This window comes from Saccostrea cucullata, unplaced genomic scaffold (genome assembly GCF_032062105.1).
Source record: "Saccostrea cucullata isolate Sc308-1 unplaced genomic scaffold, CSIRO_AGI_Scuc_v1 ctg10536, whole genome shotgun sequence".
NCBI classification, from domain to species: domain Eukaryota; kingdom Metazoa; phylum Mollusca; class Bivalvia; order Ostreida; family Ostreidae; genus Saccostrea; species Saccostrea cuccullata.
Window position 1 is genome coordinate 1 of NW_026931115.1, and position 26,896 is coordinate 26,896.

The 26,896-nt window shown below is 32.7% G+C and overlaps 2 protein-coding genes across 2 annotated transcripts; both read left to right on the plus strand.

Moving 5' to 3' along the window:
* Positions 1 to 42: 42 nt before the first annotated feature.
* LOC134231455 (uncharacterized) lies at positions 43 to 9,041 on the plus strand (the record flags this gene model as incomplete). Its single annotated transcript, XM_062713417.1, has 12 exons — positions 43 to 195; positions 872 to 1,069; positions 1,209 to 1,344; positions 1,559 to 1,593; positions 1,687 to 1,828; positions 2,290 to 2,528; positions 2,720 to 2,884; positions 3,025 to 3,217; positions 3,384 to 3,623; positions 3,803 to 4,020; positions 4,187 to 4,292; positions 8,764 to 9,041. Coding segments are annotated over 12 exons (2,103 nt in total), but the record flags the coding sequence as incomplete, so codon positions are not given.
* A 13,287-nt stretch (positions 9,042 to 22,328) lies between these two features.
* On the plus strand, positions 22,329 to 26,425 carry LOC134231454 (uncharacterized). Its single transcript, XM_062713416.1, has 2 exons — positions 22,329 to 23,076; positions 23,334 to 26,425. The coding sequence occupies exons 1-2, from the start codon at positions 22,434 to 22,436 to the stop codon at positions 26,423 to 26,425; spliced, it is 3,735 nt and encodes a 1,244-aa protein (XP_062569400.1). The 5' UTR covers positions 22,329 to 22,433.
* The last annotated feature ends 471 nt before the right edge of the window (positions 26,426 to 26,896 follow it).

Below are 26,896 nucleotides of genomic sequence, written 5' to 3' on the forward strand. Positions count from 1 at the left end.
AAATTAAAGTCAGTCAAAACTAATTCTGCTATGAAATTGCAGAATTTCAATGTATCAGTGAAGGAGCATGGTGCCAAGGCTTTATGGGCTTTGGCCGGAAACACCACGACTCAACAGAAATACATCGCAGAGAAAACCAGCATCCCCGACATCTGTAGTATGTTACTGGAGGATACGAAAAACTGCTTCAAGTTGGTGAGTAGGTCAAAGGTCAACACAGTGTAAAGTAGGACAAAAGTCATAAAGAGGGCAAAGGTCACAAAGTGTAAAAAAAAACAAAGGCCACACAATGTTAAAAGGACAAAGGTCACACAGTGTAAAGTAGGGCAAAGGTCACACAGTGCAGAGTAAACATACGTCACACGGAATAAATTACAGTGTAAAGTAGGACAAATGTCACACAGTGTAAAGTAGGACAAAGGTCATTGTGTAACTCTCATATGTTTTATTTAAAGTCAGATACTATCACCAGTCAGTTTCAAGTCATAATCTGCATGCAGGATGCGCACAAATTTTTGTGGGGATAAAATTTCATTCATTTGTCATTAAGAATAGTTTGTGGGCATTTAATTTCGTTGTTTTGAGAGTAAGCCTATTCAGTATATAGTCATATAAAATTTCATGTGGGATTTAATTTCGTAGGAATTGTTCACAACGAAATTTAATCCCCCACGAATATTTGTGCTTTTACAGTATTTGTAATTTTATCTCAGACAAAGACATTGGAAATGTATATATTAATTGGTAAAATAGCATTGGAAGCATTAACTGATTCCAAACGATGATCGATTATAACTGACAATTTCTTTAGAATTATATATTTCACATTCTGTTGAAGAAGATAAATTGTTACAATTATTGCTTGATATAGGACATTGAGGACATAGATTTCACCACCAGTCTGACCACTCTATCAGCCCGCTGGGGAGGCTTCGCACACCCTCACCTGGATGTGACCTACTTATTTAAGGCCGGCAGTACCCCAGGGGCTAGTGATATTGTGTCCTCTAAAAATGTAGGAAAGACCTTGGCTCATACAGAGACTGGACTCACTCTCATTCAGTTTCAGGTAAAAGCTTCTGTTTTTGTATGTCAAGGTTACACTAATCATAATTAGTTAAAGGATACTGATTGAGATAATGCTTAGAATGATGTTATTGAAATGCTTTTAGTCTGCAATCCTTCTGAATAAAAACTTGTATTTGTAGAGGTACTATGTGACGATATCAGCAGTAACATCTGCAGGAAATGTGGAGGTGACATCAGACGGAGTGATTGTGGTTCAACAGGACGCTGTATTATCAGGAATCACCATCTATGATGGGCAGAACTGTACCATGACAGGTCTGCTATTGTGGAACACATTATGCTGCAGTGAAGCATCTTATTTCTGTTTTACAAATGTTGTTGATGCTTAAAACAGATTATCCAAGAGTTTATTTTTTTTATTATAAGTAAATCAAAGAGTGCACAAATTTGAAGGCTTGACTGCCTCATATTTTACTTTATGTATACATGAATTGAATTGTAATCTTTGATTCTCTTCTTCCATTTTTAGCAGACAATGGGACAGTCTTCAAACATCATTTTGAGGTAAAACTTGGTCACTTGAAATCATTCATATGTAAAGTACATTCTCCCAATCACATGTTAAATAATGACAGCTTTGTGATGTTTTCCCCCCAGGACAACAGACTGCGGTGTGCAGAGGACATGGATTACCAGTCATCCACTAACAGTCTGGAGGCGTACTGGGAAGTCCCTAACACAGTATCTCACTACTCACCTGACGCTCACTTCTCCATAGAGGAGAAATCACACATAGGAGGTAAACTCACAATAGACATGATTTAAAGTGTAATGTGACACCGTATCTCACTACTCACCTGACGCTCACTTCTCCATAGAGGAGAAGTCACACATAGGAGGTAAACTCACAATAGACATGCAGGAAGATTAAGCATGTTTTGTGATGGAGTAGATATTTTCAATCTTCATATGTTGGAATATTGCTTTAAAGGGGGGATAACTCTTAATTATCCACTTATGTGAAATGTTTTAAATTGGAAAAATGATTGATATGTAATCAAATTGTGAAAGTTGTTCAAAGGACATTTTTCTTACCCGGTAATTACAGTGAAATTCAACCAAAAATTATAAGAATTTTTTGAAGGGAGTGAATTTCTGCTAGTTTAGATCTGAATATAAATTTGCCAAATATACGAGGTTTTCAGGTAATATTAAAAATCCATTTTATGGAATAACATTATGTGAACCATCTCTTGACAGCTGTCTGGTCAACATTTAGAGAATACGAACATATACACAAGCACCATAAGGCCCATGTCACAGATCTAAACTTGAAACCAGGGAGGACTTACAGATTTGCTGTCAAATTATGTGCCATTACAACTTGCTATGCCCCACTGTTTAGTGACGGTGTTCTGATTTTGGCTAATCCTCCAAGCAAAGGGCAGATAACTGTTGAACATAGGAACACAACCCAAAGTTCTGGCTCAAATGAAACGGTATGTACTCATATGTCATTAGACTTCAAGTATTAAAAATTCAAAGGCAAGAAAATGTCTTAATTGTAGAATTACTTAGATATTTCTTGTGCAAGCCAGGACATTATTTATTGTTGTGTTTCCAGTATTTATATGTCATTTATGTGTAGCGTCTTGATAGGTCTTATTAACAAATTTTGTTTATTTTTTAGATTTTTGTCACAATGGATGAATTCTATGATCCCGATATCCAAGATGCTACTGATAAGTATAGTGTAATTGATAAGTATGAATGGGCCATAACTGACCAATCAGATGTAGGCAGAACCCATACAATCTGGAATGAGGTTAAGAATGTACAGAAAACTCAAAATAAGGTAAGGAAGACTTAAATTTTCGACAAGCAAATGAAAGATAACATAGGGAATAATTGGTTGCTTGTGTAAGCTAATGGGAATTTCATTTTTGTGTAAGGAAAATGAAATGAAATTTATCCTGTGATTAATTCCTTTAACAGATGCAGTTTGAGATTGGACTACTTGGAGAATTTGACTTTTCTAAATGTCGTAGATTCAGTGTCAGGGGATACAACAAGGCTAAACTCTTCTCCACTGTATCAACAGACATTAAGGACTGTAAAGCCTTCGACCCGATCCTGGTCAAACCTAACCTGGTCCTGGATGCAGTGGGAGAGTTAGATACCACCAGAGGTAGAGCCACTTACCAAACACCATTATACAACATGTAGTGGTTTTATCCATAGCAAATAGTGGTAAAGGGGGGATGGATTAATGAAGCAATTGACTTTGATTAAATTTGAAATGAGAACATTTTCCTGTTGAATTTGATGAATTAATTTTACATTTTCTGTTTCAGATGGTTATGGAAGCCCAGTGTTTATCTTAGAAAATGCCATTTGGCCCTACCCAGATAAGGATTACACACCTAACATGAACTACATCTCGGCAGTCTGGCCACAGCTCCGTTACACCTCGTACAAAGTGGCGGTGCTGAATGCCCGATCTATGGATGTCACCACCTATTACCTCCCTACCACCAACCTCTCCCTGCCTGACCCCTGTAGCCACCCAGACGCACTTAAATGTGATACCACTAGTAAGATAAACTTTGTTTTGTGAAATTACACTTATACATGTATATAGAAGAATAAACAATATTTAACATTTAGTAAAGATATTTGAAGTTTGTTTTTAGCAAATGTTCATAACATCAAAATGCATTTGATCATATAAAGGCATTTGATATTATAGCATTACTTCTTGATATGTCTTTAGAGAATGAATTTATCAACATGAAGTTTGACCCTGGAGAGCTGGTCCATGGTCAGAGGTACATGGTTTGTATCCACACAGAGTATACTGAGATAAAGCACGAGTTGTGGACTCAGGTACTGCCCCAGCTAGACATCTGTAGTGATGGAATAGTGGTGGATCTAACTCCTCCCTCTCCCGGAGAGGTGTGGATAGGCAATGTTAGAGGTATAAAGTATCAGGTGAGAAACATTTTTAAAATTTCCTCTGCTCTCACAACTGATTATTTTCTTTTTGAAGCTTATTAATCACTTTTATATTTGGTCACTCAATTTATGTGTGAGGGGTTGAAAAGTTGTAGATTAGGTTCCCACTTTCAAATTGACTCCTAGATTTATATTCTTGTAGACTTCTACAACAGACATGTACATAAATTGGGAAACTTTCCTGGATGTTGAAGAATTTCAGACTGGTTCACATCCATCAGGGATTCAGAACTATGTTCTAGGAATTGGTAAGTAGTACATGGCGATATGTGCCATAGCTTAACTTAAATATACTTTGAAAAATTAACGACTGAATCTCTCTCCCACATTCCTATTGTATGAAGTTCATTAGCTGACGAAGATGTAAATTTCTATGTACAGTTAACTCTCGATAAACCGCCACCTTTTGTAATTTAGAAATCATGGCGGTATAACGAATTTGGCGATGAATTGAATTTTCCATCTTTTAGGAAATAAGACGTAGAGTTATCGTTCTTAGAAAAACCAGTTAGCGTTTCTATTCTTATTATTACATATACAGGTATATATAAACATATTTCTAAATCTGATAATACTTCAAGTAATTTTTTAATGTACAATTTCGCTAGCTGAAACAGAATATTCAGTTATGAAATAAGGACAAGTTCATGTGTATACATGTAAATCTGCACGTCTGATATTGAAAAAAAAATAATGCTGGGTCGATCGTTGTGATATATTGCCTATAATACGTAAAATGAGTTCTTGAATAAATTAATTGTTTATGACATCATTGTTAATGAAACATTCACAATTTCTGACTTATAATTATTTTTTAAGCAAACTTTGCATTGTTTTTAAAAACAGAGATCATCAAATTAATATCGTTATCGGCGTAGTTTACAACGACCGCTTTCGTGGCGAAGCCTTCACTAAATGATTTTATTAAACAGAAAACAAAATTATTCAAACAGTTCATGTTAAAATTATTGTTTACTTAATTGCATGTACCTTGACTGGCTTTGCATGCTTTACAACAGGGATAGCGTCAACCAATTAGCCGCGCTTCACTGACCACATGCACCTGTGGCGGTATTATCGAGATAATTGATGCTTAAAAATGGACGTTTGTTGTGAAAACAGGGTGGCGGATGGCGGTATACGAATTTGGCGTTATAAAGAGAATTTTATATAGCAGGAAAAACGTTCTTGGGAAATCATGGCGGTATTGCGAAAATGGCGATGAATCGAATGGCGATAAATCGAGAATTGACTGTTAGGTGGATTAATATTTTTTTTTATTTCAATATTCAGACTTTTTTTAATCAAGTGTTTTCTTTTATTGAAGATTAAAAAAGATAAATGTTATTGATTTGTAGTTTTTACTCGTGATTTTTACTTTTATGTAAGGAAAACAAATTTTAAAACGGTTTACCTGTATCTTATTTTTTTTCCTTCAAAACATTACCATGATTACGATGAATGCGTTAAGTTTACAAATAAATTTCATATTAAAATAATTATTTTACATAGTTTCACTCAAAATCAGACACAAAACACGTAATGTTGACCCTTCACCAGACACAGACTTCCTGTGTACTGCTATATACGTGTATACAGATTTTTGACATCTTGGGTATTGGGGGTCTCCAGGTAAATAACACCACTGTTACTTCGACCACTCCCCCTCCTCAGGTAACCGTACGGTAAAAAATTGGGTCTTTAAAGGTACTTGGACACAGATTTGAAGTTAATATTTTCTGTATAATATCACGAATTATACATTTTAATAGCATTTCAAACAAAAATTAATTAAAAATCTTGTTTCATTTAAAAGTTATTAAAACTTTAAATTTTTTGGCGGGTTTGATTGACACATCCTTGCACTTTCACAAATTTTAACTTTATTCTTAATCCTTAGAAAAAGTGGCAATCCTGATGTGTATTAATGAGAAATATTAAACCTTAAATCCAGAAGAATAATTTTATTCAGAGTAGAAATGTTAGAAAGCCCTGTAACTCCTTCACAAGTATCGTCATTCCGTTGTGTACAGAGTTTTGCGAATCGATCACACTCGTGTTATGTATACAGGTTTTTGTAAACATGTTATTGTTTGATGTTTACGATTCACCGGGTGCGTTCAATCGCCAAAGTCAGCTCACCACAACTGCACGGACTGACAATATATTGTGTGTTTGTTTTGCTTTAGAACATGCCTACTCTGAATTTTCTGGATTATAGTATTAATATTTTTCATTAATACACATCAGGATTGCCTCTTTTCCTAAGGGTTAAGAATAAAGTTAAAATTTGTGAAAGTGCAAGGATGTGTCAATCAAACCCGCCAAAAAATTTAAAGTTTTAATAACTTTTAAAGACGTACAACACACTGGGGGAGATAACTCTTGCGATTTCAATTGAACGTTTGACGTGACGTCAAATTTAACGTCAAAAATAAAGCGTCAAAACGACGAATAAAACGATCCCGATGTATATCAACCATGAAATAAAATTGGGATATGGGGCTTGGCTGTGATTGTGCGCACCATACTCAATCCATAAGTATTTTTAATTAACCCGATTAAACTCCGTAAAAAGCAAGACATAAAATACCATCCCTTAATGTTTATTTCATTTCATTTCATATACAATAAATTGTATTTTTGATCAAAGCGCAGCATTTTTTTTTATTCTGAAAATTTTGTTTTACATTGCCGAAATTCTCCTTATGTACAATTGGCTACATAACATTCCGATTAATGGTCTTCATTACAATTTGTGCATACACGATATAAATATTGTTTTTCTTCTTTAATTAAATAAAACAACAATAAATAAACAAAAAACTTTTTACAATGTAAAATCGATGTTGTTCTCAGACCCTTACTGATCAAAGAGGAACAACTCTGAAAATGTAGATGTTTATTTTCCTCCCTTTATTCACGGTTTTCCACAGAATCAGATACATTTACAGCAAGACCTGATAAATCCGAGAATTGAATACTATAGACCTCATATACACAATGTAAGTATAGAATTGAAAAGAATTGTTCACTTGTACTGAAATTATCTGCATTTATGAATATCCTATTTCAGCAAATCGTAACTTTGACTTTCTGTCAACAATGTCGGTTCGCATTTCCTCGAATCAAAACAAAACGTAGCCTATAAGATTTTAAAAAATATCAATGTGCGATTTGATATAAATTGAAATAGATGAAGAGTTTAATTATTGATATTTTGATGTTAATGTGGACGAATACGGTATTTTCATTTTAACTTTAGAAGCGACGACATTGAAAGAAATGCATACAATATGAGGGGTGTATGTACATCTAATGCAAATGTCGATGTATCCCCACGGCCACATACTGTCTCGTTTGAAATAATGACATGAAAAAAACTACAATTATTCCATTTATATCACAGGAGAGTTGAACATACACCATTTTTTAATAAAATTAAAAATCAACATATTCAAGTTCAGCAAAACTTGAATTCGTATCCAGGTTTCATGTGATATGGAATGCATAACGCAAACGTATATGGACTAAACACTAAAATCTTTTAGTAATTTTTTCCTGATACATATAAAAAGAGTAGTCAATATTTATTCTGCATTCATGAATTTAAAAAATAATGCATACCTCCGGGATTCTTGACGAAATACCAGTATATTTGCACTGTAAACGACGTTTCGTCAAACGCTGATGGTCTGCGACGCAAAAAAGAAGGGGGTGGGGGTGATAGGGGTATTCAAAAATTGCCTAAAAATCTACATTTAGATACGCTTTACATATGAGAACTTTTAAATTTGTAAGGTAATATATTTTTAAAGCAAAAGCAATATTCCAATTTAATTTTTTTGATGTGTATTTGTAGATTTATATAACAAAGTGATCGACCCCCGTCTGAAAGACGCGCGGGAACGTGATTTATTGAGAAAGGGGGGGGGGGTAATTTTCCGCTATTAAATCAAAACTGGTCGTACAAAAATTATACAAAAAATTATGAAGATTATTTTTACTAGCTACCTAAAGAAAGTTTTTTATTAAAATTAAACGACAGGTTTTTTCACAAAAAAATTTTGAATTTGAAAAATACGCAATTTTCAAGGCTTAGAAAATTCATAGTTTTTCAGTTTAAGGTCTTTAAAAATTGTTTTGATGATATGTATATCAAAAAGATGACTATGTTTTAGTGTTAAATGGTTAAAGGAATAAGGCAATAAAATTTGACATTTATATCTAACCTGGTTTTTTTGAAAATCAAGGTTTAAGTAGTTCATTGATAAAAAATTTTCACTCCTTGTAAACAATTAAAGGGGGGTAACTTTCGGAGGTTCCTGTCCAAAAACCACTCGAACGATTTTGTCTAAAATATGCATACATGCAGTAGATATAGTTATGTACTACATATACAAAAATAACGAAAATTAAACGACAGGAATTTTTTGGGGTAGGTGTGTTGTACATCCTTAAATGAAATAAAATTTTCAATTAATTTTTGTGTGAAATGCTATTAAAATATATAAGTCGTAATATTATAGAGAAAATATTAACCTCAAATCTGTGTCCAAGTACCTTTAACTTACCTCTAAACCCACTTCTGATGTTTGGAGAGGTCCGTGATTGCTTTGCTCCCAATTTGTATTGTTTCCAAATTGAATCAATAGATTTTTGCATTCGATAACTGTTCATTATCTAGATATTTTACTCTACTACCTTCTTGATTTCCAGGTATGAGACCGATGACTGGCTCGATGAGCCGCGCTACGACAGCTCGAGCTACAAGTCGAGCCAAATCAGCCCCCGGGCAGCGCGGGAAAAGGTCGCCTAACCCCAGTATAGTTGTAAGTACCCCCGACAACAGTCGCCCCTCCACTGCTGCCACGGTCCGGATCCACCCCAGCTCTCTCTTCAGACCCGCCAGTGCCACCACCCCCAGCAGAAAAGGGGTGCGGTCCCCCGACCCCACATTTAAAACTCGTTTGTCTTCTTGGAAGGAGGAAATCTGAGTCTCAATATATCAACTAAGCTATTAATTGTGTTCTAAATAAATGCTGGAGGACAATTTTTTTATGATGATATTTCCAGATTGTAAAACCAGACTGTAATATATGAGTGCAAGATAATTTTTTTTTTATATTTCTGTAAAATTTATAAAATTTTGTTTTCAGATTTACTTTTTGTTCTATTTTCAGAGTTTTAATGTTCAAGAGAAAAATTTGAAATTAAGTAAGCGAACAACAATGGCATAAAATTTGAAAACTAATCATTACTTTAAAAAAAGTCAATTTTTTCCCATTTTATATTTTTAAATTGGAGAAAAATTGTTTGAAAAAAGCGGTATTCTACTGAAAAGGCAAACTTTATGCCATATATGAAATGAAATTATATGCCTCCATTTTTTTTTTTTTTTTTTTTTTTTTTTTTGGAGCCAGACACTTGAGTTTAATAAAAATTTTGCATGCACAATCTGGATTTTTGACACTTAATTTTGATATAAAATATTTTACCTTAATTATATTTAATGTTTTCAATTGTAAATTGAAGAATAAAAAGCTGCTAATTAAATTAAATTTATTTAACCAACAACAATTTTTTTAAAGAAAAACACATATCAGATTTATATAATTATACATTTTTTTTTTTTTTACAATTGTTCAATTTTATTTGCTGTACATAATTTGATTATGATTGCTAGCCCATTACACTTCTTTGGTTTGCTTATATCAGCATATTGCCGTTCACCATTGCTAAATGACTTGATCAACTTTGCTGCACATTTGTAAAGCTATAATAGTGTTCACTGCATTTTACATGTCGTAAAAACAAGATTAATGACAAGATATTGTCTTCATTAACTGTACCCATTTGTACCTTGTGAAATTTTTGTTGCACTGTTTGTAAGCATTTGTTGCATGTTGCTGAGATGTGAAAGTTGCATGTTGCTGCATTTGGCCTTGGACTTTGCTAGTGTTCATTATTCCAACAGAGATCAACAGCTGTTTTTGCCAATTAATTTTTTTTTACATGTATTTAAATGTATTTAATATGTGATCCAATCATGTCAAAATTGTTAACAAAATGGCATATATCAAAACGAATTTTTTTTTGGATAAAGAATTGTATTCCTGGATATGGGTTGGGGTGGGGGTTAGGGTGAGACCTTTGCTGGACAAACATGTATATTTATTAAATTTACATTAATGTGGGTATAATTGTTGGATCCGTCCATGGAAAGTTTTTTAGTTTACCTCAAAGTGATTAACCATTTCATTAATTGTGTTAATTCATATGTTTCACAAAATCAGTAAGTTTTTTGTTTTTTTTTTACAATAAATATCAGTATTTGATAAGGAAAAAAAAAACACACCCAAAAATCTTTTTAATATATTTTTCCTTTATTAGAAATCTAAATCATATATGATGCACAGAACAATTTTTGAATCTGATTGTTGAACTTTATAGAAATTTGAGATTTTATTCATACTTCTGCACTTTTTAGCTTTCAAGATACATGTCAATCACTAAAAAAATGCAAGTTATAGATTATAATTAGGCTAAAAATTTGGGAAAAAAAGCTGTCTCATTTAAATCTGTGATATATTCTCTGAAATTTTGAAAGATCAAAGATAAAAAGAAAAGAAAAGACAGTAGTTGTTAAATGACATCCCATGAAGGAAAAAAATCAATAATGTTTTAAAAATTTTGTATAGGACTAATAAAAAAATACATTTGTCTGTATATGTACATGTTTGCATGTGAAGTCATTTAGATATTATAGTATGTAAACATGAAATGAATTTTTTTATTTTAAAAACTTTAAAAATTAACCTACATGTATTTCAGTGTTTAATTTGTAAATGTTATAATATTATGTCCAACAATTTTATTATAATGTAAGTTTTGAATGACATTTTTAGCTATAATTATAGCTTTATGCATTTTTATAAACTAGTCTGTAAAATATTTTTTGATCTGCTCAGCTAATGCTGGGTTGTTTGTGCACATCTTACTACATGTATATTTATATTAAATTTGTTTACATTTTGTACATTTTATTTTGTTATCAACTGTGATAAGTGCTTTTATATTTCCCACTTTGTTTTATATCTTTATAAGATAAATATTTTTCACTGTTACATATTAATATTTACACTTTATATTTGAAAAAAAATATATGAATTTGTCAATTTTCAAAGTTTACTTTTTTAAAAATTCAATTACAGACCATTTGTAATAAAGTAGAATGTGACTGAAATATTGTGCCTTTTCTCTTAAATACTGAAGCATGGTAATGGTAATTGACTGAGCCGTAAGTACTTTAATTGTGCATGAGTAAAACTTGATTAGTACTTGACTTTGACTTGTGGGAGGGGGTGATAACGGTGATTTCACCTTTCTGTTAATATCAATATATCAAAGAACGAGTGTTTTTCAAATTTTAAAACTTAAAAATTTCAAGATTTATAGAATAAATAAAAGAAAACTGCGTGATCTTCATTTCCAAATTTATTTTGTGACAATATTCATAATAATTTTATATTAACCTTATTGAAAAACAATTGTTTCATACATCAATTACAGCCCATTGGCAATCCAATATTGAATTTTCACAATACATGCCAAATAAGAGGTTAGATAGCATTACAAACATGAAAGGAGATGTAATTATAACATTAAAAAACAGACTTTTGTCAAACTTTCACCATGTTTACAATCATGAAGAAGAAGACATGACTTTAAACATGTTAACATGTTATCCTTCTTTGAAGAAAGCACAATATGCAGTTTTCTTTGAACTACCATAATTACTACTGCCTAACGAAGCAATAACTGCTGACATATATTTACAAATATTACAAAGTTGTCAAACTTTCACATTCATGCAGGCAATATTTTGAGAACTAAATATGTTACACCAAAACTTAATTTCGAAGCGAGCAACAAAATACTTTGATCTTTACATTGAGTTTACTATTGCCAAAATATTGTGGCAATTCTGAAACATATATAAAACACTATATTGTGTTTCCACTAACAAGTTAATCCCATTCATAATGGTCAGGCAAACAAATAACAAACCTATCATTGCCTTTAATCATATACAAACACTTTGACTGAAAATTATCAGTATTTACAATAACTCTAGATTTAACTTCCTTTACTATGGTGAGAAAAATAAGATTAAGCACCAGTTTCATCATCTGACAACACATTTTCCATCTTTTCAAGCTTTTTACCAATAAGAATGCTGGCAGTTTTGATCAAACATCATTAATTTTTCAACAACCAAAGAAACATTAATTTCTTTTTGTTTTAATCACATAATTGATGGATTTCTAGATTTACTTACATTAGATACCCTTCACTCCCTAATTCTAGGCACATGATTTAACTAGTCTCTATATTTCACCCATCTCCCAACCCTTCATAGTCGTCTCTAAAAGTGATAATCTAGCTTGATAAAAATTTGTTAGATTGCTGAAAATTCACTTCAAGTGAGTTTATTGCCTGTAGAGACAACTATAAATGGTAGGGAGGTGGATAAAATATACTTATGGGCAACAGAATGTGTCTAGAATTAGGGAGTGAAAGGAAGTTAATTGACCGGTGCTGGAAAGTGGAAAAATTCTCCCCAAAAGTGCGCAAAAATATTTTTGCATTACGGGATCTGTACACATTGCGTTATGGTCAGAGACAAATACAAGTATATAAACCATAACGCAACAGATCTGCAGCTAGATTTCTAAGTACAATTCTTGTCACTTTCAGAATACATGTATATTAAATTGCTTTTCACAAGAAATCTATCAAAAATACTACACATGGATTGTCTAACTCAACATTCAGAAAATTCTCGATTGCTAGCTACATGCTCCAAGATTTTCAAAAATCCAAATACCATTTTCCCTATCCCAAAAAGTCTACTTATACCATTTTTAAATTAAAGCAAAATTGTCAGTATTTTTGTCAGTTGATGAAATTATCGAGGTAAAAAAAGAAACCTCAGAATAGTACGTACATGATCATTGTAAATACATACGAGTAAATATATTGCTGAAGATTTTTAAGGCAGTTCTCTATAAATGTGATATATTGCTGAAGATTTAAAAGGCACTGCTCTTAGGGACCAGGCAAAATTTATCACAATGATTTGACCAGTACAAAACAAAATCCTCATTTTGAAAAAGTATACGTGTCCCGGCCATGGCTTTGGTATTAAAAAAAATATCAGTCCCATGCTTTGGGATTTTCTGTATAAAAAAAGTAATTGTCCCATGGTTACATCTCGGTGTTAGTGAGATAATGTGGAACAAAAAAATTAAAGAGTCTCTCAGACTACAGATATTTCAAACATCGAAATCAATGTTTTTTGTTTACGTTCATTTTCATCTGTTGTAATATTTTCCATTAAAAGATTTATGTTGCCATTTGTATCCTTCACTTCAGTTTCAAAGATATGTTTTTTTTCCCGAAATTTAAAAAAAAAAATAAAATGAATACTTCTTTTGGGTTAAGTACTGTTAGTCATTGAAAAAGGTTTGTGTCCCATGGGTACTTAATGCTGAAAATGTCTTGGTACCATGATTAAACTCATTGTCCCATATGCCCGTTTGTACCATCATTACGATAAATTTTGCCTGGTCCCTTAAACACAGGTAGAAATGTTATCGTCTACTGCAACGTAGATTTTAAATTTGGTCTAGTCTCTACTTGCTTATGGATTAAAATATCATTGCCGACATTAAGGAGGCTGAGGGGTCATCAAATTAACAAATTAACCACCAGATTTAACTTATTTTTTTTAGATACAGTATCTTAATTAAGCTGTCAACTATCATTTGGCAAAGAAAAAATTCATACATTCTAGTTTTAAAATTTGATCATTTTTGTATATCTTTATATGGAGCTCTTCTTCTAAAGGAGATCGAAATAGTCTGAAAATGGCTGCCACACCCCAGCCTCTTTTGCCTCTTTAAACCTTGATATTTGATAGTCATATGATCGAAATATATCATGCAACACTGATTATCAATATGGACAAAACGTTCTAAATCTTTTAAACTATGATCTGGATATTTTCCGGATGGAACTACATTCCTGTAAGTATTTCAATAATTTATAAAGAAAATCAGGGATTTATCGTCAAGGGTCCTAAATCGGTGGGGTTCCTAAAGCGGTGGTATTTCCCATTGGGCACGCGCGTTTTCTTACCGTGCGAGATCTGACGTCATCGATTTTTGCGTAGTGTTTGTAAACACGGAAGCTTACGACTCTGTGAAAAAAAATCCAAAATGCCAGAGAAAAGTGTAAGTAAATGGATGATATTGTCATATCAACAAAAAATACCATATTTTCTTAATGCTAAAAATATTTAAATGTAATTCACTTCTAAATATAGATTTAAAAGAAATAATTAATCGAAATACATACTGTAGTCGCAGCTTACCGTCTGCGCTTTCAAGTCACGTGACTGTCATATGGCTAGCATAATTAAATAGAAATACAGAGGATGTCCAAAAGTTAGTGTCTGTTATATGTTTTTGATACCGGGGGTATATTTTTCTAGATCTTGTTGGTAAATTGTTAGTAAATAAATACATAGAAATTAATTCAGAAATCTAAAGAAAGCTATTGAAAGTTTATATAGTTTCATGTTGGTAAAATAAATAAATACAAAAAATGAATAAAAAATAAATAAATAAGTTGTTTTTGTGAAGTGAGCTAAGTGTAACTGCGAAAATTGTAACCACTGGATCCACTTGCAGTTTTGCTGCACAACAAAAGTTATAAGATTTGGTTATGAATTTATTTATGTCCCTGTCACAATAATAAATAAAACTTTAATAGAATTTTTATTTATCCCTTTGTTCAAGTATACGATTTAATAGTCGTTGTTAATAAATTTATGCCTGTGGTTCGTGTTATTAGGGTAAAAACTTTTGAGAAGTACCATACCACCGATTTAGGTACCTCAACAGTTCTGCTTACGTAAACAACAAGGAAAAAAGAAATCGCAAGAAAAACAAATTATAGATTTTTTTATTAGCTAATATGGAAATAATTTGATTAAATAAAGAGTCCCTCAGAGGTTAGTCACATTTGTTTTATTTTAATCTTTCCCGTCAAGATTATTTTATCGCGAAGGTTGCTAATACCACCGAAATAGGTTCCTCGAGGATATATACGTGGCACACCTTTAAACCGGTGAAAAAAATCAATAACGTACCGCCATTTTAAAGCAGTGTCTCAATAAGGTTCATTTAAAATGTTCTTAAATAAAGGAGTATTAACCTCTAACGTGCGAGTACCCATTATTGCCGAGTACCCATTATTGCCGATTTTTGTTTTTATGTTTAAAAATCTGTTAAACGGTAGTTATTTGTAATTTTTTTGCAAGATACATAAATTACACAATTTTTTCAAACCACCAATCGTCTCGGAGAAAGAAAAAGTTGTTTAGAATTAATAAACTCACCGGTGATATTTCAAGTCTTTGAAAACACACAAAAAAGCAGTCGTGCGACAGGACATGCCATAGAATTTTCGACTAGAATTCCACATTCCTGACAGAATCGGTCATGTTTTGGTGGAAATCGGATGAATATTTTCCTGTATGCACTGATACTAAACGAAATTATCAAAGATAATATTTCTACTTGCAGTATTTCACGAAAATTACGATGAGTACCGTCAGTACGAAGCGTCTGCTGTACGACGCCATTTTTGTTTAAACAGGGGAGCGGATCAAAATCCACCACACGCACCTGTTCTTCATAATTCTGCAATTAGGTTATTTTTATCAATTTATATTTGCGCATATCGCCTCAAAATTATATGGACAACTTTTTAAATTAAAATAACAAGGTGGAAGTGTCTTATTTATTTTTTTAATAAAAAAAAAAATTATAAATGGGAGTATCAGAAAAAAATTTCACAAGTTCTGGATGACATGAGAGTATAAAGGCATATTCTGGATTCATCCTTTGAGAAACAATATACTTAATTAATAAACCACTCTAATATTATTTTTTTTTCTTCAAAAGATCATACAAAATAAAATTAATATTATGAAAAATGAGGTTCTTTTGAGGATAGGGGTGCAAGCTACTTAATTTCCTTCAGAGACTTTTTTTTTTATAAAAACCCCATTTGGCAAGCCATTTCATAGCTACAAAAATTAGAAACTGAAACCGTGGGGCTGAAGGGTCCAAAGCCTCTAGTCATACTTTATAATTGAACAAAATTCTTTCAAATAATAAATACCATGGTTACCCTCAGCTATTGATACAAACTGTGACAAATGTGAACTTTAATTTAGTGAACTTTAAAGATATCCACACATGAAAATAATTCAGTTAAGAAACATAACATATGATTAATTGAAATCTTAATAATGCAGTATTTATTGAACTTTTTTGTAGTTATATATAGTCCATATATATACATTATCAAATGCACATGTTTATAATTTAACAAAAACACTTTAAGAAAATTAAAATGTTTTGAAGCTGTTTTATTTGTTCATCTTGCAACTTGTGAAAAAGAAGCTTGTAGGCAACAAGATAACACCCACTCCAATGGTTTAGAGAGTACCTTAAAATTAAAGTTAAGCAAAGTCTGTAAGTCAAAATATTATTTACACTTTGCTAAATTAGCAATACCTGGAAACCAAATGTAAACAATGCATTTTTATCTAATAGACTGCTTCTGAAGTGGGGAATAAATTGTTTACTAAAATAAATAAATAAAAAGACATATTGTATACTTCATAGATCATAAAACTTCTGGAACATGGGGGACAAACTTACACAATTCTCTGTGTACATGGTGTGGGTGATATTTTAATTTAGATTTTTTTTTAATGGAAGGTGTTGGAAAAAAAATACCAAACCAAAAAATTGGATCTGCTTTGCAATCTACTTTTACTCAGTGGAATTAATGGTTTTTTATTAAAGATTTTATTAAAGAAGGTGGAATTAAAGTTCAACTGAAGATTACTTGTGTAAAAGGCAGAAGAATTAGAAATAAATGCATTCAAAAATTTTTATGGCTTATGATAGATATAAAAATTCTACTTACTGAGCTTAATTTAAGTGGAATGTAATAATAGTTCAAAAACATTTTTTTCCTAAGTACTATCAGAAAAGACAAGTAAACAAACACATGCTAGAAGTGTTTCATTTACAAGCTACATCAACATACATGTGTGTAACAGAAAATGTTCAAATTCAATTCAAATCTTTTTAATACATGAAAATAATTTTGTTGATTTGACATAGATAGTACATGCCTAAATCCTAATTCTGTATCAAGCATTGCAAAACGATACATGTATATACATCAACAGTCATAAGGTACCTGAGGTTAGTACAATATACATCACTTCTAATTAAAATTAGATGTAAGATCCGCTCGCATACTCGCTACACTAACATCTAACAAAATCCCAAAGAGGGTCACGTCTGAGGTCAAATTCTATCAGCCAAACAAATTGTCGCCTGCAAAATCAGTGTATATTTGTTGACGTTATCGGCGCGAATATGTCTAGAGTTGTTCCGAATTTGGCCTCTGACGTGACCCTCTAGGGATGTTGTTAGATGTAACAGGGGTTTTCCTGGCTTGTTTTTGGGTCCGTTTACAGGACCCATTCCCAATCAAAAAATCAGCCATATTTTCCCAATTCTGAATCTTTTTTTCCCAATTTTGTATTCTTAATTTTTTTAGAGAGTTTAGAAAGAAGTACAATACTTTGTTTCCCTGCAAGACGTCTGAAAATCTCAACAGGTGTCAACATGCAATTGTATCTTTGAGCTATATCATTTTTTTTTATCATCCAATAACAGCTGAATAATGTGTAACTCTTTATATCTGTCTACAGTTGTTTACTCTATTGTAACAGAGATTTATTGGGCCCTTCATTTTCATTTATATGGGAAAATAACAAAATTGTATTTTTTCTTGTAAAACTGCTATTTTAGTGGGCATACTTTGATAACATAACACCCCCTTTATTAACATCAAGTCATTATCAACCAATATGATAACCCAAAGTATTAACTATATTTTTTAATTTCATTTACTGTCTTTGATTCATAAATTATATTGAGAAGTCTTCTATCTGTATAATTTGCTTTTGTAAAACAGACATTGAAAAAAAAATAGGAAAATCAAACATGAGGTTTAATGATTTTTTTTATTTGATCTACAAACATCATTTAAAAGATAAACAGAAACAAAAGCATGGAGACATTATTTTCATCATACAAAATCATACATTTCTTTAAAATCAATACAAATGAAGAATATATATAAGGAAAAATCAGAAAAATACCCGTGTGTGATAAAAATAAAAAAATGAAAGAACAAGATGTGTTTGTGAAACACTATGCGCCCAGCGACAACAAAATTCTCTTAAAAAGCTATTTTTAGCATATATGTCACAGTCAAGGTCATTGACCTTGGTGTCATTTGAATGAAATAGGTTAGTAAAGTATGGATACCAAATATAAAGTCTCTATCTCTTGTGGATCAAAAGTTATGGCAAATAATTATACAAAAAAACTATTTTTAGCAGAAAATTCAGTCAAGGTCACAAGTCATTGACCTTGGTGTCATTTGAAAGAGATTAATTAGAAGAGTTTGCAAACTAAATATGCTGTTTCTATCTTCTATGATTCGAAAGTTATGGTGAAGGTTCAAAAACTATTTTTAGCATACAGGTCACAGTCAAGGTAACAAGGTCTTGACCTTGAGGTCATATGATAGAGCTTAATTAGTGGAGAACGCATATTAAATAGTAAGTCTCTATCTTTCATGGTTTAAAAGTTATGGCGAAGGTTAAAGTTTGCAGATAAAAGTTATTTTTAGCATATAGGACACAGTCAAAGTCACAAGGCCATTGACCTTGGTGTCATTTGAAAGAGCTTAATTAGTGGAGCATGCGTACTACATATGAAGTCTCTATCCTTCATGGTTCAAAAGTTATGGCGAATGTTAAAGTTTGCAGACAAACAGACAAACAATAAAACAGACAAACAAACAGACAGAACAAAAACAATATACGCCCCGGATCCATCAATCCAGGCGCATAAAAAATGTCTGAAATAGAAAAAAAAATTTTAAACCATGTTAAAAAATACATTCAAAGAAATTACTTTTCAAAATAATTGGACTGTTTTTATACTGTTGACTCGAATATGTTTTAGTCTTTCTAATTATTAGTATACATTACAAATACTGTTGAAGTATCATGGTGCATTGCAAAGCAGTGTTCTGATATTTTATTGGTCTCATTAATCCATGAAAAAAACATTTTGTATGTCACATATATTTTATGTGAATCTTCTTTATATCGAGGGACCCATGAAATTACGCCCTCAAGAACCAATACAATTTTGCTTACCCATAAATATTAACCCCCCCCCCCCGGAAATAAAATGATACACTGAACATGAACCATAAGGAGATAACGAACAATTAATCAAGATCAAAAGTCCATAAAACAATACAAATTAGGAGCAGAGCAAACACGGACCTCCTAAACATCAGAGGTGGGATCAGGTGCCATAGAGAAGTGAGCATCCCCTGCCCTGCCGACCAGTTAAACCCACCGTGTGCTCCCTGATATTACCGGAAAATAACAGAAAAATTCGTCATCGATTCATTGTTTAAATAATAGACTAACAATTAGTACATCTATTACCTACATTATTACTCAAATATTATTTTTGTCTTCGAATTGAATAAAAAAATACATAATGACAATGGGCTGGTCTAGCTCTTTTGCGACATGTAATTGTGAGGAAGCTTTAAGCAGAGTTCTTGTTCGCTAACAATGTCATGGGGTCATGGGGTAGATGAAAACATATCTATTTTTTTCAAAAACAGTCTATTGGTATCTAAGGGTGAAACGTCTACTGAATTTTGTAAACGTTTAAACGGATAGCAGTAAACGAAACGGTACCGTTTAAACGGGAGATATTCTATGTTGGATTTTTATGGATACTTACTCATGAAACTCGAATTTAATAATCAATTCTTTCACTTAATATAAATATGAGTTGTTATTACAAATTTATTGTTGGTCATTGTGATTTAACTGTAAGAATTTGAGGCGCATTATACTCATTCACTTCCGACCTCGTCACCCAACTGCTTGGTTTGTTTGGCTACCGGACGTAGAAAAAATAATTGTAAAGATGGATCTTTTAATCTCGAAAAAAGTACAACAAGACCTGCTGACTGTATTGAAACTTTTCAAAGACGTGAAAAATGTATTATATTTATTTAATCGAAATATATCAAGTTTTATATTTCAAGTGTCGTAAAACATCGCGAGTATAAGCAACTCGGAAATCGGAATTAATTATGTTAGCCCGTGTCGGGTTTTAGTTATTTTCATTCAATATGTTTCCGATTAGATTGTTGCTCAAAGACGGTGTTTCTTTTGTAAATTATGAAATAAAACAAATTTGTTTTTGTTAAACTTTATTTCTGATAGACATTGATAATGATATTCATTTAAACGTTTACTCAAACTGTAAACGTTTAGAGCATATAATCGAAACGTCGCCGTTTACACGTGTAATCGTTTCGCCCTTATTGGTATCTAATTCTTTTGCATTAAAGAAATTAAAAGTTGCTTCACATTCTAAGGTTAGAACATTATTTTCCTAAAAATAATATTTATCTTGCCTTTATCAGCCCCAGAAAGTAAAGTGTACTAAATTTTCAAAAATAACAAGCTAATTCAGAGAATCCTTCATGCCCCTGTGCTAAAATAGCGAGATGTAATAACAATAAATACTAAAACAAACGGGGCTGGACACTTTGAGAGGGATGAGAGAGATCCTAGGGACTTTTGGTGTAAAATTACATTGCAAAGGCTCAAAATCCTCTTGAAATATCACCCGAAAAAGATAGTGTTACACACAAACAGAATGTATACATTTATGACCTTGAACTTTGACCTCTTGACCTCAAAATTAATAGGGGTCTTCCTTAAGCCACAGGGAGTTATTATGTAAAATTACATTGCAAAAGCTCAAAGGGTTCTCGAGATATCGTGCGGAAATGAAAGTGTTATAACAGACAGAATTTGCAAATTTATGACCTTGACCTTTGACCTTTTGACCTCAAAATCAATAGGGTTCTTCTTTAGTCCATAGGTAGTTGCTATGCAAAATTTCATTGCGAAAGCTCAAAGGGTTCTCGAGATATCCGGTGGAAACGAAAGCATTACAGACAGACAGAATGACGGACGGACATACCCAAATTATTATCCCCCAATTTTCAAGCGGGAGACAAAAATGACTGGAATTTAAATTACTCAAAAACAAAATCATTATTCTTCATGTTTCTTAGTTATAGGAATTATAAAATCAAAAAGATAAAGTAATCAATCGTACCAAGATATTTATTGCTTGAAATTCATATAAACCAATTTCGAATATATAGAGGGGCTCATCATGCCTTTATATCTTGTTCCCATTATTATCAATATTTATATTTCAAATTTCTTGTTCTCGATTTTTTTGGAGACTCGGAATGTAACCCAACTGATTTAATGACATTTTATGAATCTCTGAATCCACAGTGTAAAACCAAATATCATTTTCCCTAGCCCATTCCATAATTCCCTTCTCTCCCTCAAGCAAATGTTTTATCAAAATAGGCTCGTCGTTATTCTTTCCATTTTCTAAATATAAAGGATCAAGTATTTCAATTATATAGCAATGCAGGTATATTAAGAAAGCATATAAATCATTTCTCCCCAAATTTAGACTTTTTAAAGAAAATTAAGTTTGATAATTTACCAAAACTGCTTATTAATTAACGTAAACTATTATTATGTATATTGCATAAAGATAAAAGAGTGTCTAACTCAAAGACATGCACCATTACTACTGCATCACATGACTTCTATTAATAGCAAAATGTTCCTTAGTAAAAAAAAGATAACAGAACAACAGCTTCCCGGAGTGTGATAACTTAGAGTAAAGAATATAGTAGTCCAAGAACACCTATTATGCATAAAAAGTGTTGTTAGAATCCCACTGTATTAAATATAAAACTGTAAAGTAATTATTCCACTCATTCGCACGAAGCCTTAATCAGTGTTTTGAATTTTATAAATATGACCCGAATTTTTTCGTGAAAGCATGCTCACCTCGGGATTCTAGCAACACTTTCTATAATAAATATAAGCATTTCAAGAGGTCTTTCCACAGAAAGGTGGTAAGATCTAAATATAATAAATAAATGCATAAATAAATACTTTGAAAAAATATCACTTAATAATATTAGTTAGTATGTTAGACATTAATTACAGTAACGTCGATTAAATATTGCATTTTCATTTCAGAGTGTTTTTATCTGTAAAAAAATCACACCAAAGAATGACTTCTGGACCAAACGCTGATGACCGTTCCAGGTTTGCCAAACTCGGAATGGCAATAAACGAAGAATTAACCCAGGCCTGTAGAGACGTCTTAGAAATGGAGGTACCTCCTGGCCTTGTCTACAACAAAGTAAAATCATCATCGGTTTATAAAAACATACGCCCCGAGCAAGAACTTCGTCTTATAGGTGCCAAAACAGATGGTTATAAACAATTTGATATTACATTGTTATATACACTGATAAGAAACATATGTACAAAGATTCCTCGTCCAACAAAAGGTTGGGGTGGAAACACGATGCCGGCAATAGGACAAATAACGACCGGTGATGACGTCGAGAGAATCAGATTAATACGAAACAGCATGTTTGGACACATAAGCTCGGCTTCTACCTCAAAGACAGATTTTGATAACACGTGGTCAGTCATAACAGATATCTGCCAAAGATTGCAAACGTGCACAAAGAAAGACTACATGACTGGCCTTAGTAACATTCAAAGACAGACCTTGGAAGAGGAAAACGAAACAACAGTCATAGAAAAACTTAGAGAAGATTATAAGAATAACCAATGTTTAATGGAAAAGATGTCTTCCTTGGAGCAGGATTTGTTAGAGTCGAAATTAAAATCGGAAAACAAAGGTTAATATTATGCCTACTGTTATTCAGATAAATACTATGTACGATATATGGCGGAAGTTTGTATTACAAGTTAACATAAATTTGATAAATGCATTTAAATTAAGATTGCAACAATATATATGTTTCAAAACTAAAATGAAAAGAAGTAAATAGAATACATTTAGTTTTAAAAGATTTAAAGCTTTAAAGAAAAATATAATTTTGATAATAACATTTCACATTTTTACACTTTATTTGAAATGACATATTTGTTACAGAAAATACACTGGTAAAAGACATTCTCCAGAATTGGCAAGAAGAAGACACTGCCTTCATTCCTACAAGAGCAAGTGAAGTGGTTGAGGAAAAGCTTAAAAGTCAGAACCTAATCGCGCTGGTTGGTAATTCTGGTTCCGGAAAATCTGCAATAATTCAACATATTGCTCTCAAGTATGAAGAGCGTGGATGGAATGTCATACCTGTGAATAAGGTGGAAGAAATAAAAACGATCTGTTCAAATGGAGTCTCAGAAACTCGGTTTTTATTCATTTTCAATGATCCTTTAGGCAAGGAATCTTTGGATGAAATTTCATATCATTCATGGAAAAGTTTTGAGGAAATGCTGGAGATGTGCTTGAAGAGAAATAAATTATTGATTTCATGTAGACGATGCGTCTTTTATGACAAGAGAGTCAAGGATATCCTAGTGGATGAATCTACTGCAGTAGAAATTGACAACAAAGAAAATGGGCTCACGGTTGAAGAGAAAAGAGCAATTTTTTACCAGTATTCACAGAATATGAAATTAACCCAAAGTATTGAAACTGAAATACTCAAAACAGATGCTTACTTTCCATTGCTTTGTAAGCTTTTTTCAAGGGAGGCAAACTACAAAGAAAAAGGAGTTGATTTATTTAAAAATCCATACAAATTTATTAAACGGGAAATTGAAATTTGGAAGAAAACAGACAAAAAGAAATTCTGCTCTCTTATATTGATTGTAGCTTTTAAAAACAATTTGAATGTAGATTCCATTGTAAGAAGCGATATTTCCATGATGAAATATAAAGAAATTTTAGGAATGTGTGAGTTACAGGAAAACACACATATTTCAGTCATTCGCTGCACTCTAAATGAATTGAAAGGATCTTATGTTAAACGTGTCGGACATGGCTTCCAATTCCTTCATGACTTTATTATGGAGATAACGACTTTGGTGTTTGGTGTTGATTGTCCACAAGGGACCATGCAGTACGCAGATAGTGGTTTTCTACGACGCCGAGTGAGGATAGAAGACGATACAGAAGAAGAAGAAGATCGCGACCCCTTTACTGTTTACCTGCCTGAAGAATATATTGGTGATCTTGTGGACAGGTTTATCATTGACATGCAAACAGAACGCCTTGTAGATGTTCTACTCAATCCATGTTTAAGGAAAGAGAGTGTCATAAAAACCTTTAAAGAAAAGGTAGATTCCCTTGAAAAACTACTTGTCAGAATAAAATGGAAAATAGACAGATCGGAATTTCCAAAAGCATTTGAAGGCGCCGCTGGTTTATCAAAAATTCGTTTCCTTAATTGGAAAGATGAAATATGCCCCTTGGTCGGATTCATTATTTTTTGTCATAATGATATTTCTTCCTTTTTCTTAAAAAGTATCTCTGAAACGCAGTTGAAGGAATATCCTATATTTTCCGCTTTGTGTGCAAATAGCGATTTAAACCTAATAAATTATCTAAGCGAGGAATTGATAAAAACATCAATAATGGAAAAGTGGGGTGGTGGTTATTTACCAATTCACATTGCTTCTGTATTCCATAATTTTTCAATGATTCGAGAATTAGTAAAGTTTGCTGCTAATGTCAACAACTTTACACCTCATGGGAGCTGGACTCCATTAATATTAGCTGCTTCAAATGACGACGAACATTTGAGAGAGACTGGACTTGGTACAAATGAGGGAGAGAGACGTAATAAAACCATTCTTTGCCTATTAAACAACGGTGCCGACATCAATCTGTGTAATAAGAATGGATCAAGCCCTCTTCATGGAGCTTGTGAATTTGGGAATGATAGCTCGGTACAACTGTTACTGAACAACGGCTCCGACATCAATCTAAGTAACAAGAATGGATTCAGTCCTCTTTATAAAGCTTGTCAAAATGGACATGCTAGTACGGCACAACTGTTACTGAGCAACGGTGCCGACATCAATTTATGTAACAATAAAGGAGTCAGTCCTCTTTATAAAGCTTGTCAAAAAGGATATGATAGCATTGTTCAACTGTTACTGAAAGGCGGGGCCGACATCAATTTATGTAACGAGAATGGAGTTAGCCCTCTTAATATAGCTTGTGAAAATGGACATGCTGGCACAGCACAATTGTTACTGAAAGGCGGGGCCGACATCAATTTATGTAACAAGAATAGAGTTAGCCCTCTTAATATAGCTTGTCAAAATGGACATGACAGCACTGTAATACTTTTACTGAACAACGGTGCTGACATAAATTTATGTGATAATGAAGGAACCAGCCCTCTTTTTACAGCTTGTTACAATGAGCATGTTAACATGGTACAGCTATTACTAAACAAGGATGCTGACATCAATTTATGTGATTGTGATGGCCTCAGTCCCCTACATGCAGCTTCTCACGATGGATATGATAGCATTGTTCAATTGTTACTGAACAACGATGCCGAAATCAATTTATGTAACAAGAATGGAACAAGTCCTCTGTATGTAGCTTGTCAGAATAGACATGATAGCACGGTACAACTGCTACTGAACAACGGTGCCGACATCAATTTATGTAACAAGAAAGGAGCAAGTCCATTCTATATGGCTTGTCTAAATGAGCATGAAAGCATGGTGCAGTTATTACTAAATAAAGGTGCCGATATCAATTTATGTTTTGATAATGGACCCAGTCCCCTTTATATGGCTTGTTACAATGGGCACGATGGCATGGTACAACTGCTAGCAAACAACGGTGCCAATCTTAATTTAAGTGACAATGATGGAGTCAGTCCTCTGTATTTAGCTTGTCAAGATGGACATGATGACAGAGTACAACTGTTACTGAGCAATGGTGCCGACATCAATTTATGTAATAATTATGGAGTCACTCCTCTCCACGTTGCTTGCTATTATGGATATATTAGCACGGTACAACTGTTGCTTAAAAACGGCGCAAATATCAATTTGTGTGACAAAAGTGGAGCAAGCGCTTTGTGGATTGCTTGTCTAAATGAACATAATAGCACGGTACAACTGTTACTGGATAAAGGTGCAGACATGAAATGGAACAAGTCCTCTTTATTTAGCTCGTCAAAAGGGATACGACAGCACGGTACAACTGCTACTTAACTATAGCGCTAACACCAATTTATGTGATAACGATAAGCTTTAGTTGTATCTTGTCAAAATAAACAGCTCGGCACATATTTAACTTAACAATGGCGATGATATTGATAAATACTGGTATAACTAGTCGTCCTTTCTCTTAGGATGATTAAAAAGGTGAACATTACAGTTCTGGAAACATGAGCCATTTCAGTTTCATGACTCTGATTACTTGAACAAAACATTCTCAACCGACGAATTAAGTGTTTTCTCTCGCAGGACTAATATCGAAGTTTTCTAGTGAGTTTCGGAGGACATTTTTTTTTTGTGCAAACAATCGATTCGTTTCACAGTTTAGTTTTGTTGTACTGACTTATTTTAAAATGGGTAAAAACTGGTTCTGTTGCACCGAGAGCGAAATCAATACTTCCAATGAACCGATGCTTTAATATACACCTGTACTTGTAATTGCATTTAAGTATACCCTTATTATCT

Coding starts and splice junctions, on each gene's coding strand:
- LOC134231454 (XM_062713416.1), top strand. CDS start 22,434: ATGACTTCTGGACCAAACGCTGATGACCGTTCCAGGTTTGCCAAACTC. Junction 23,077..23,333: donor ATTAAAATCGGAAAACAAAG/GTTAATATTATG, acceptor TATTTGTTACAG/AAAATACACTGGTAAAAGAC.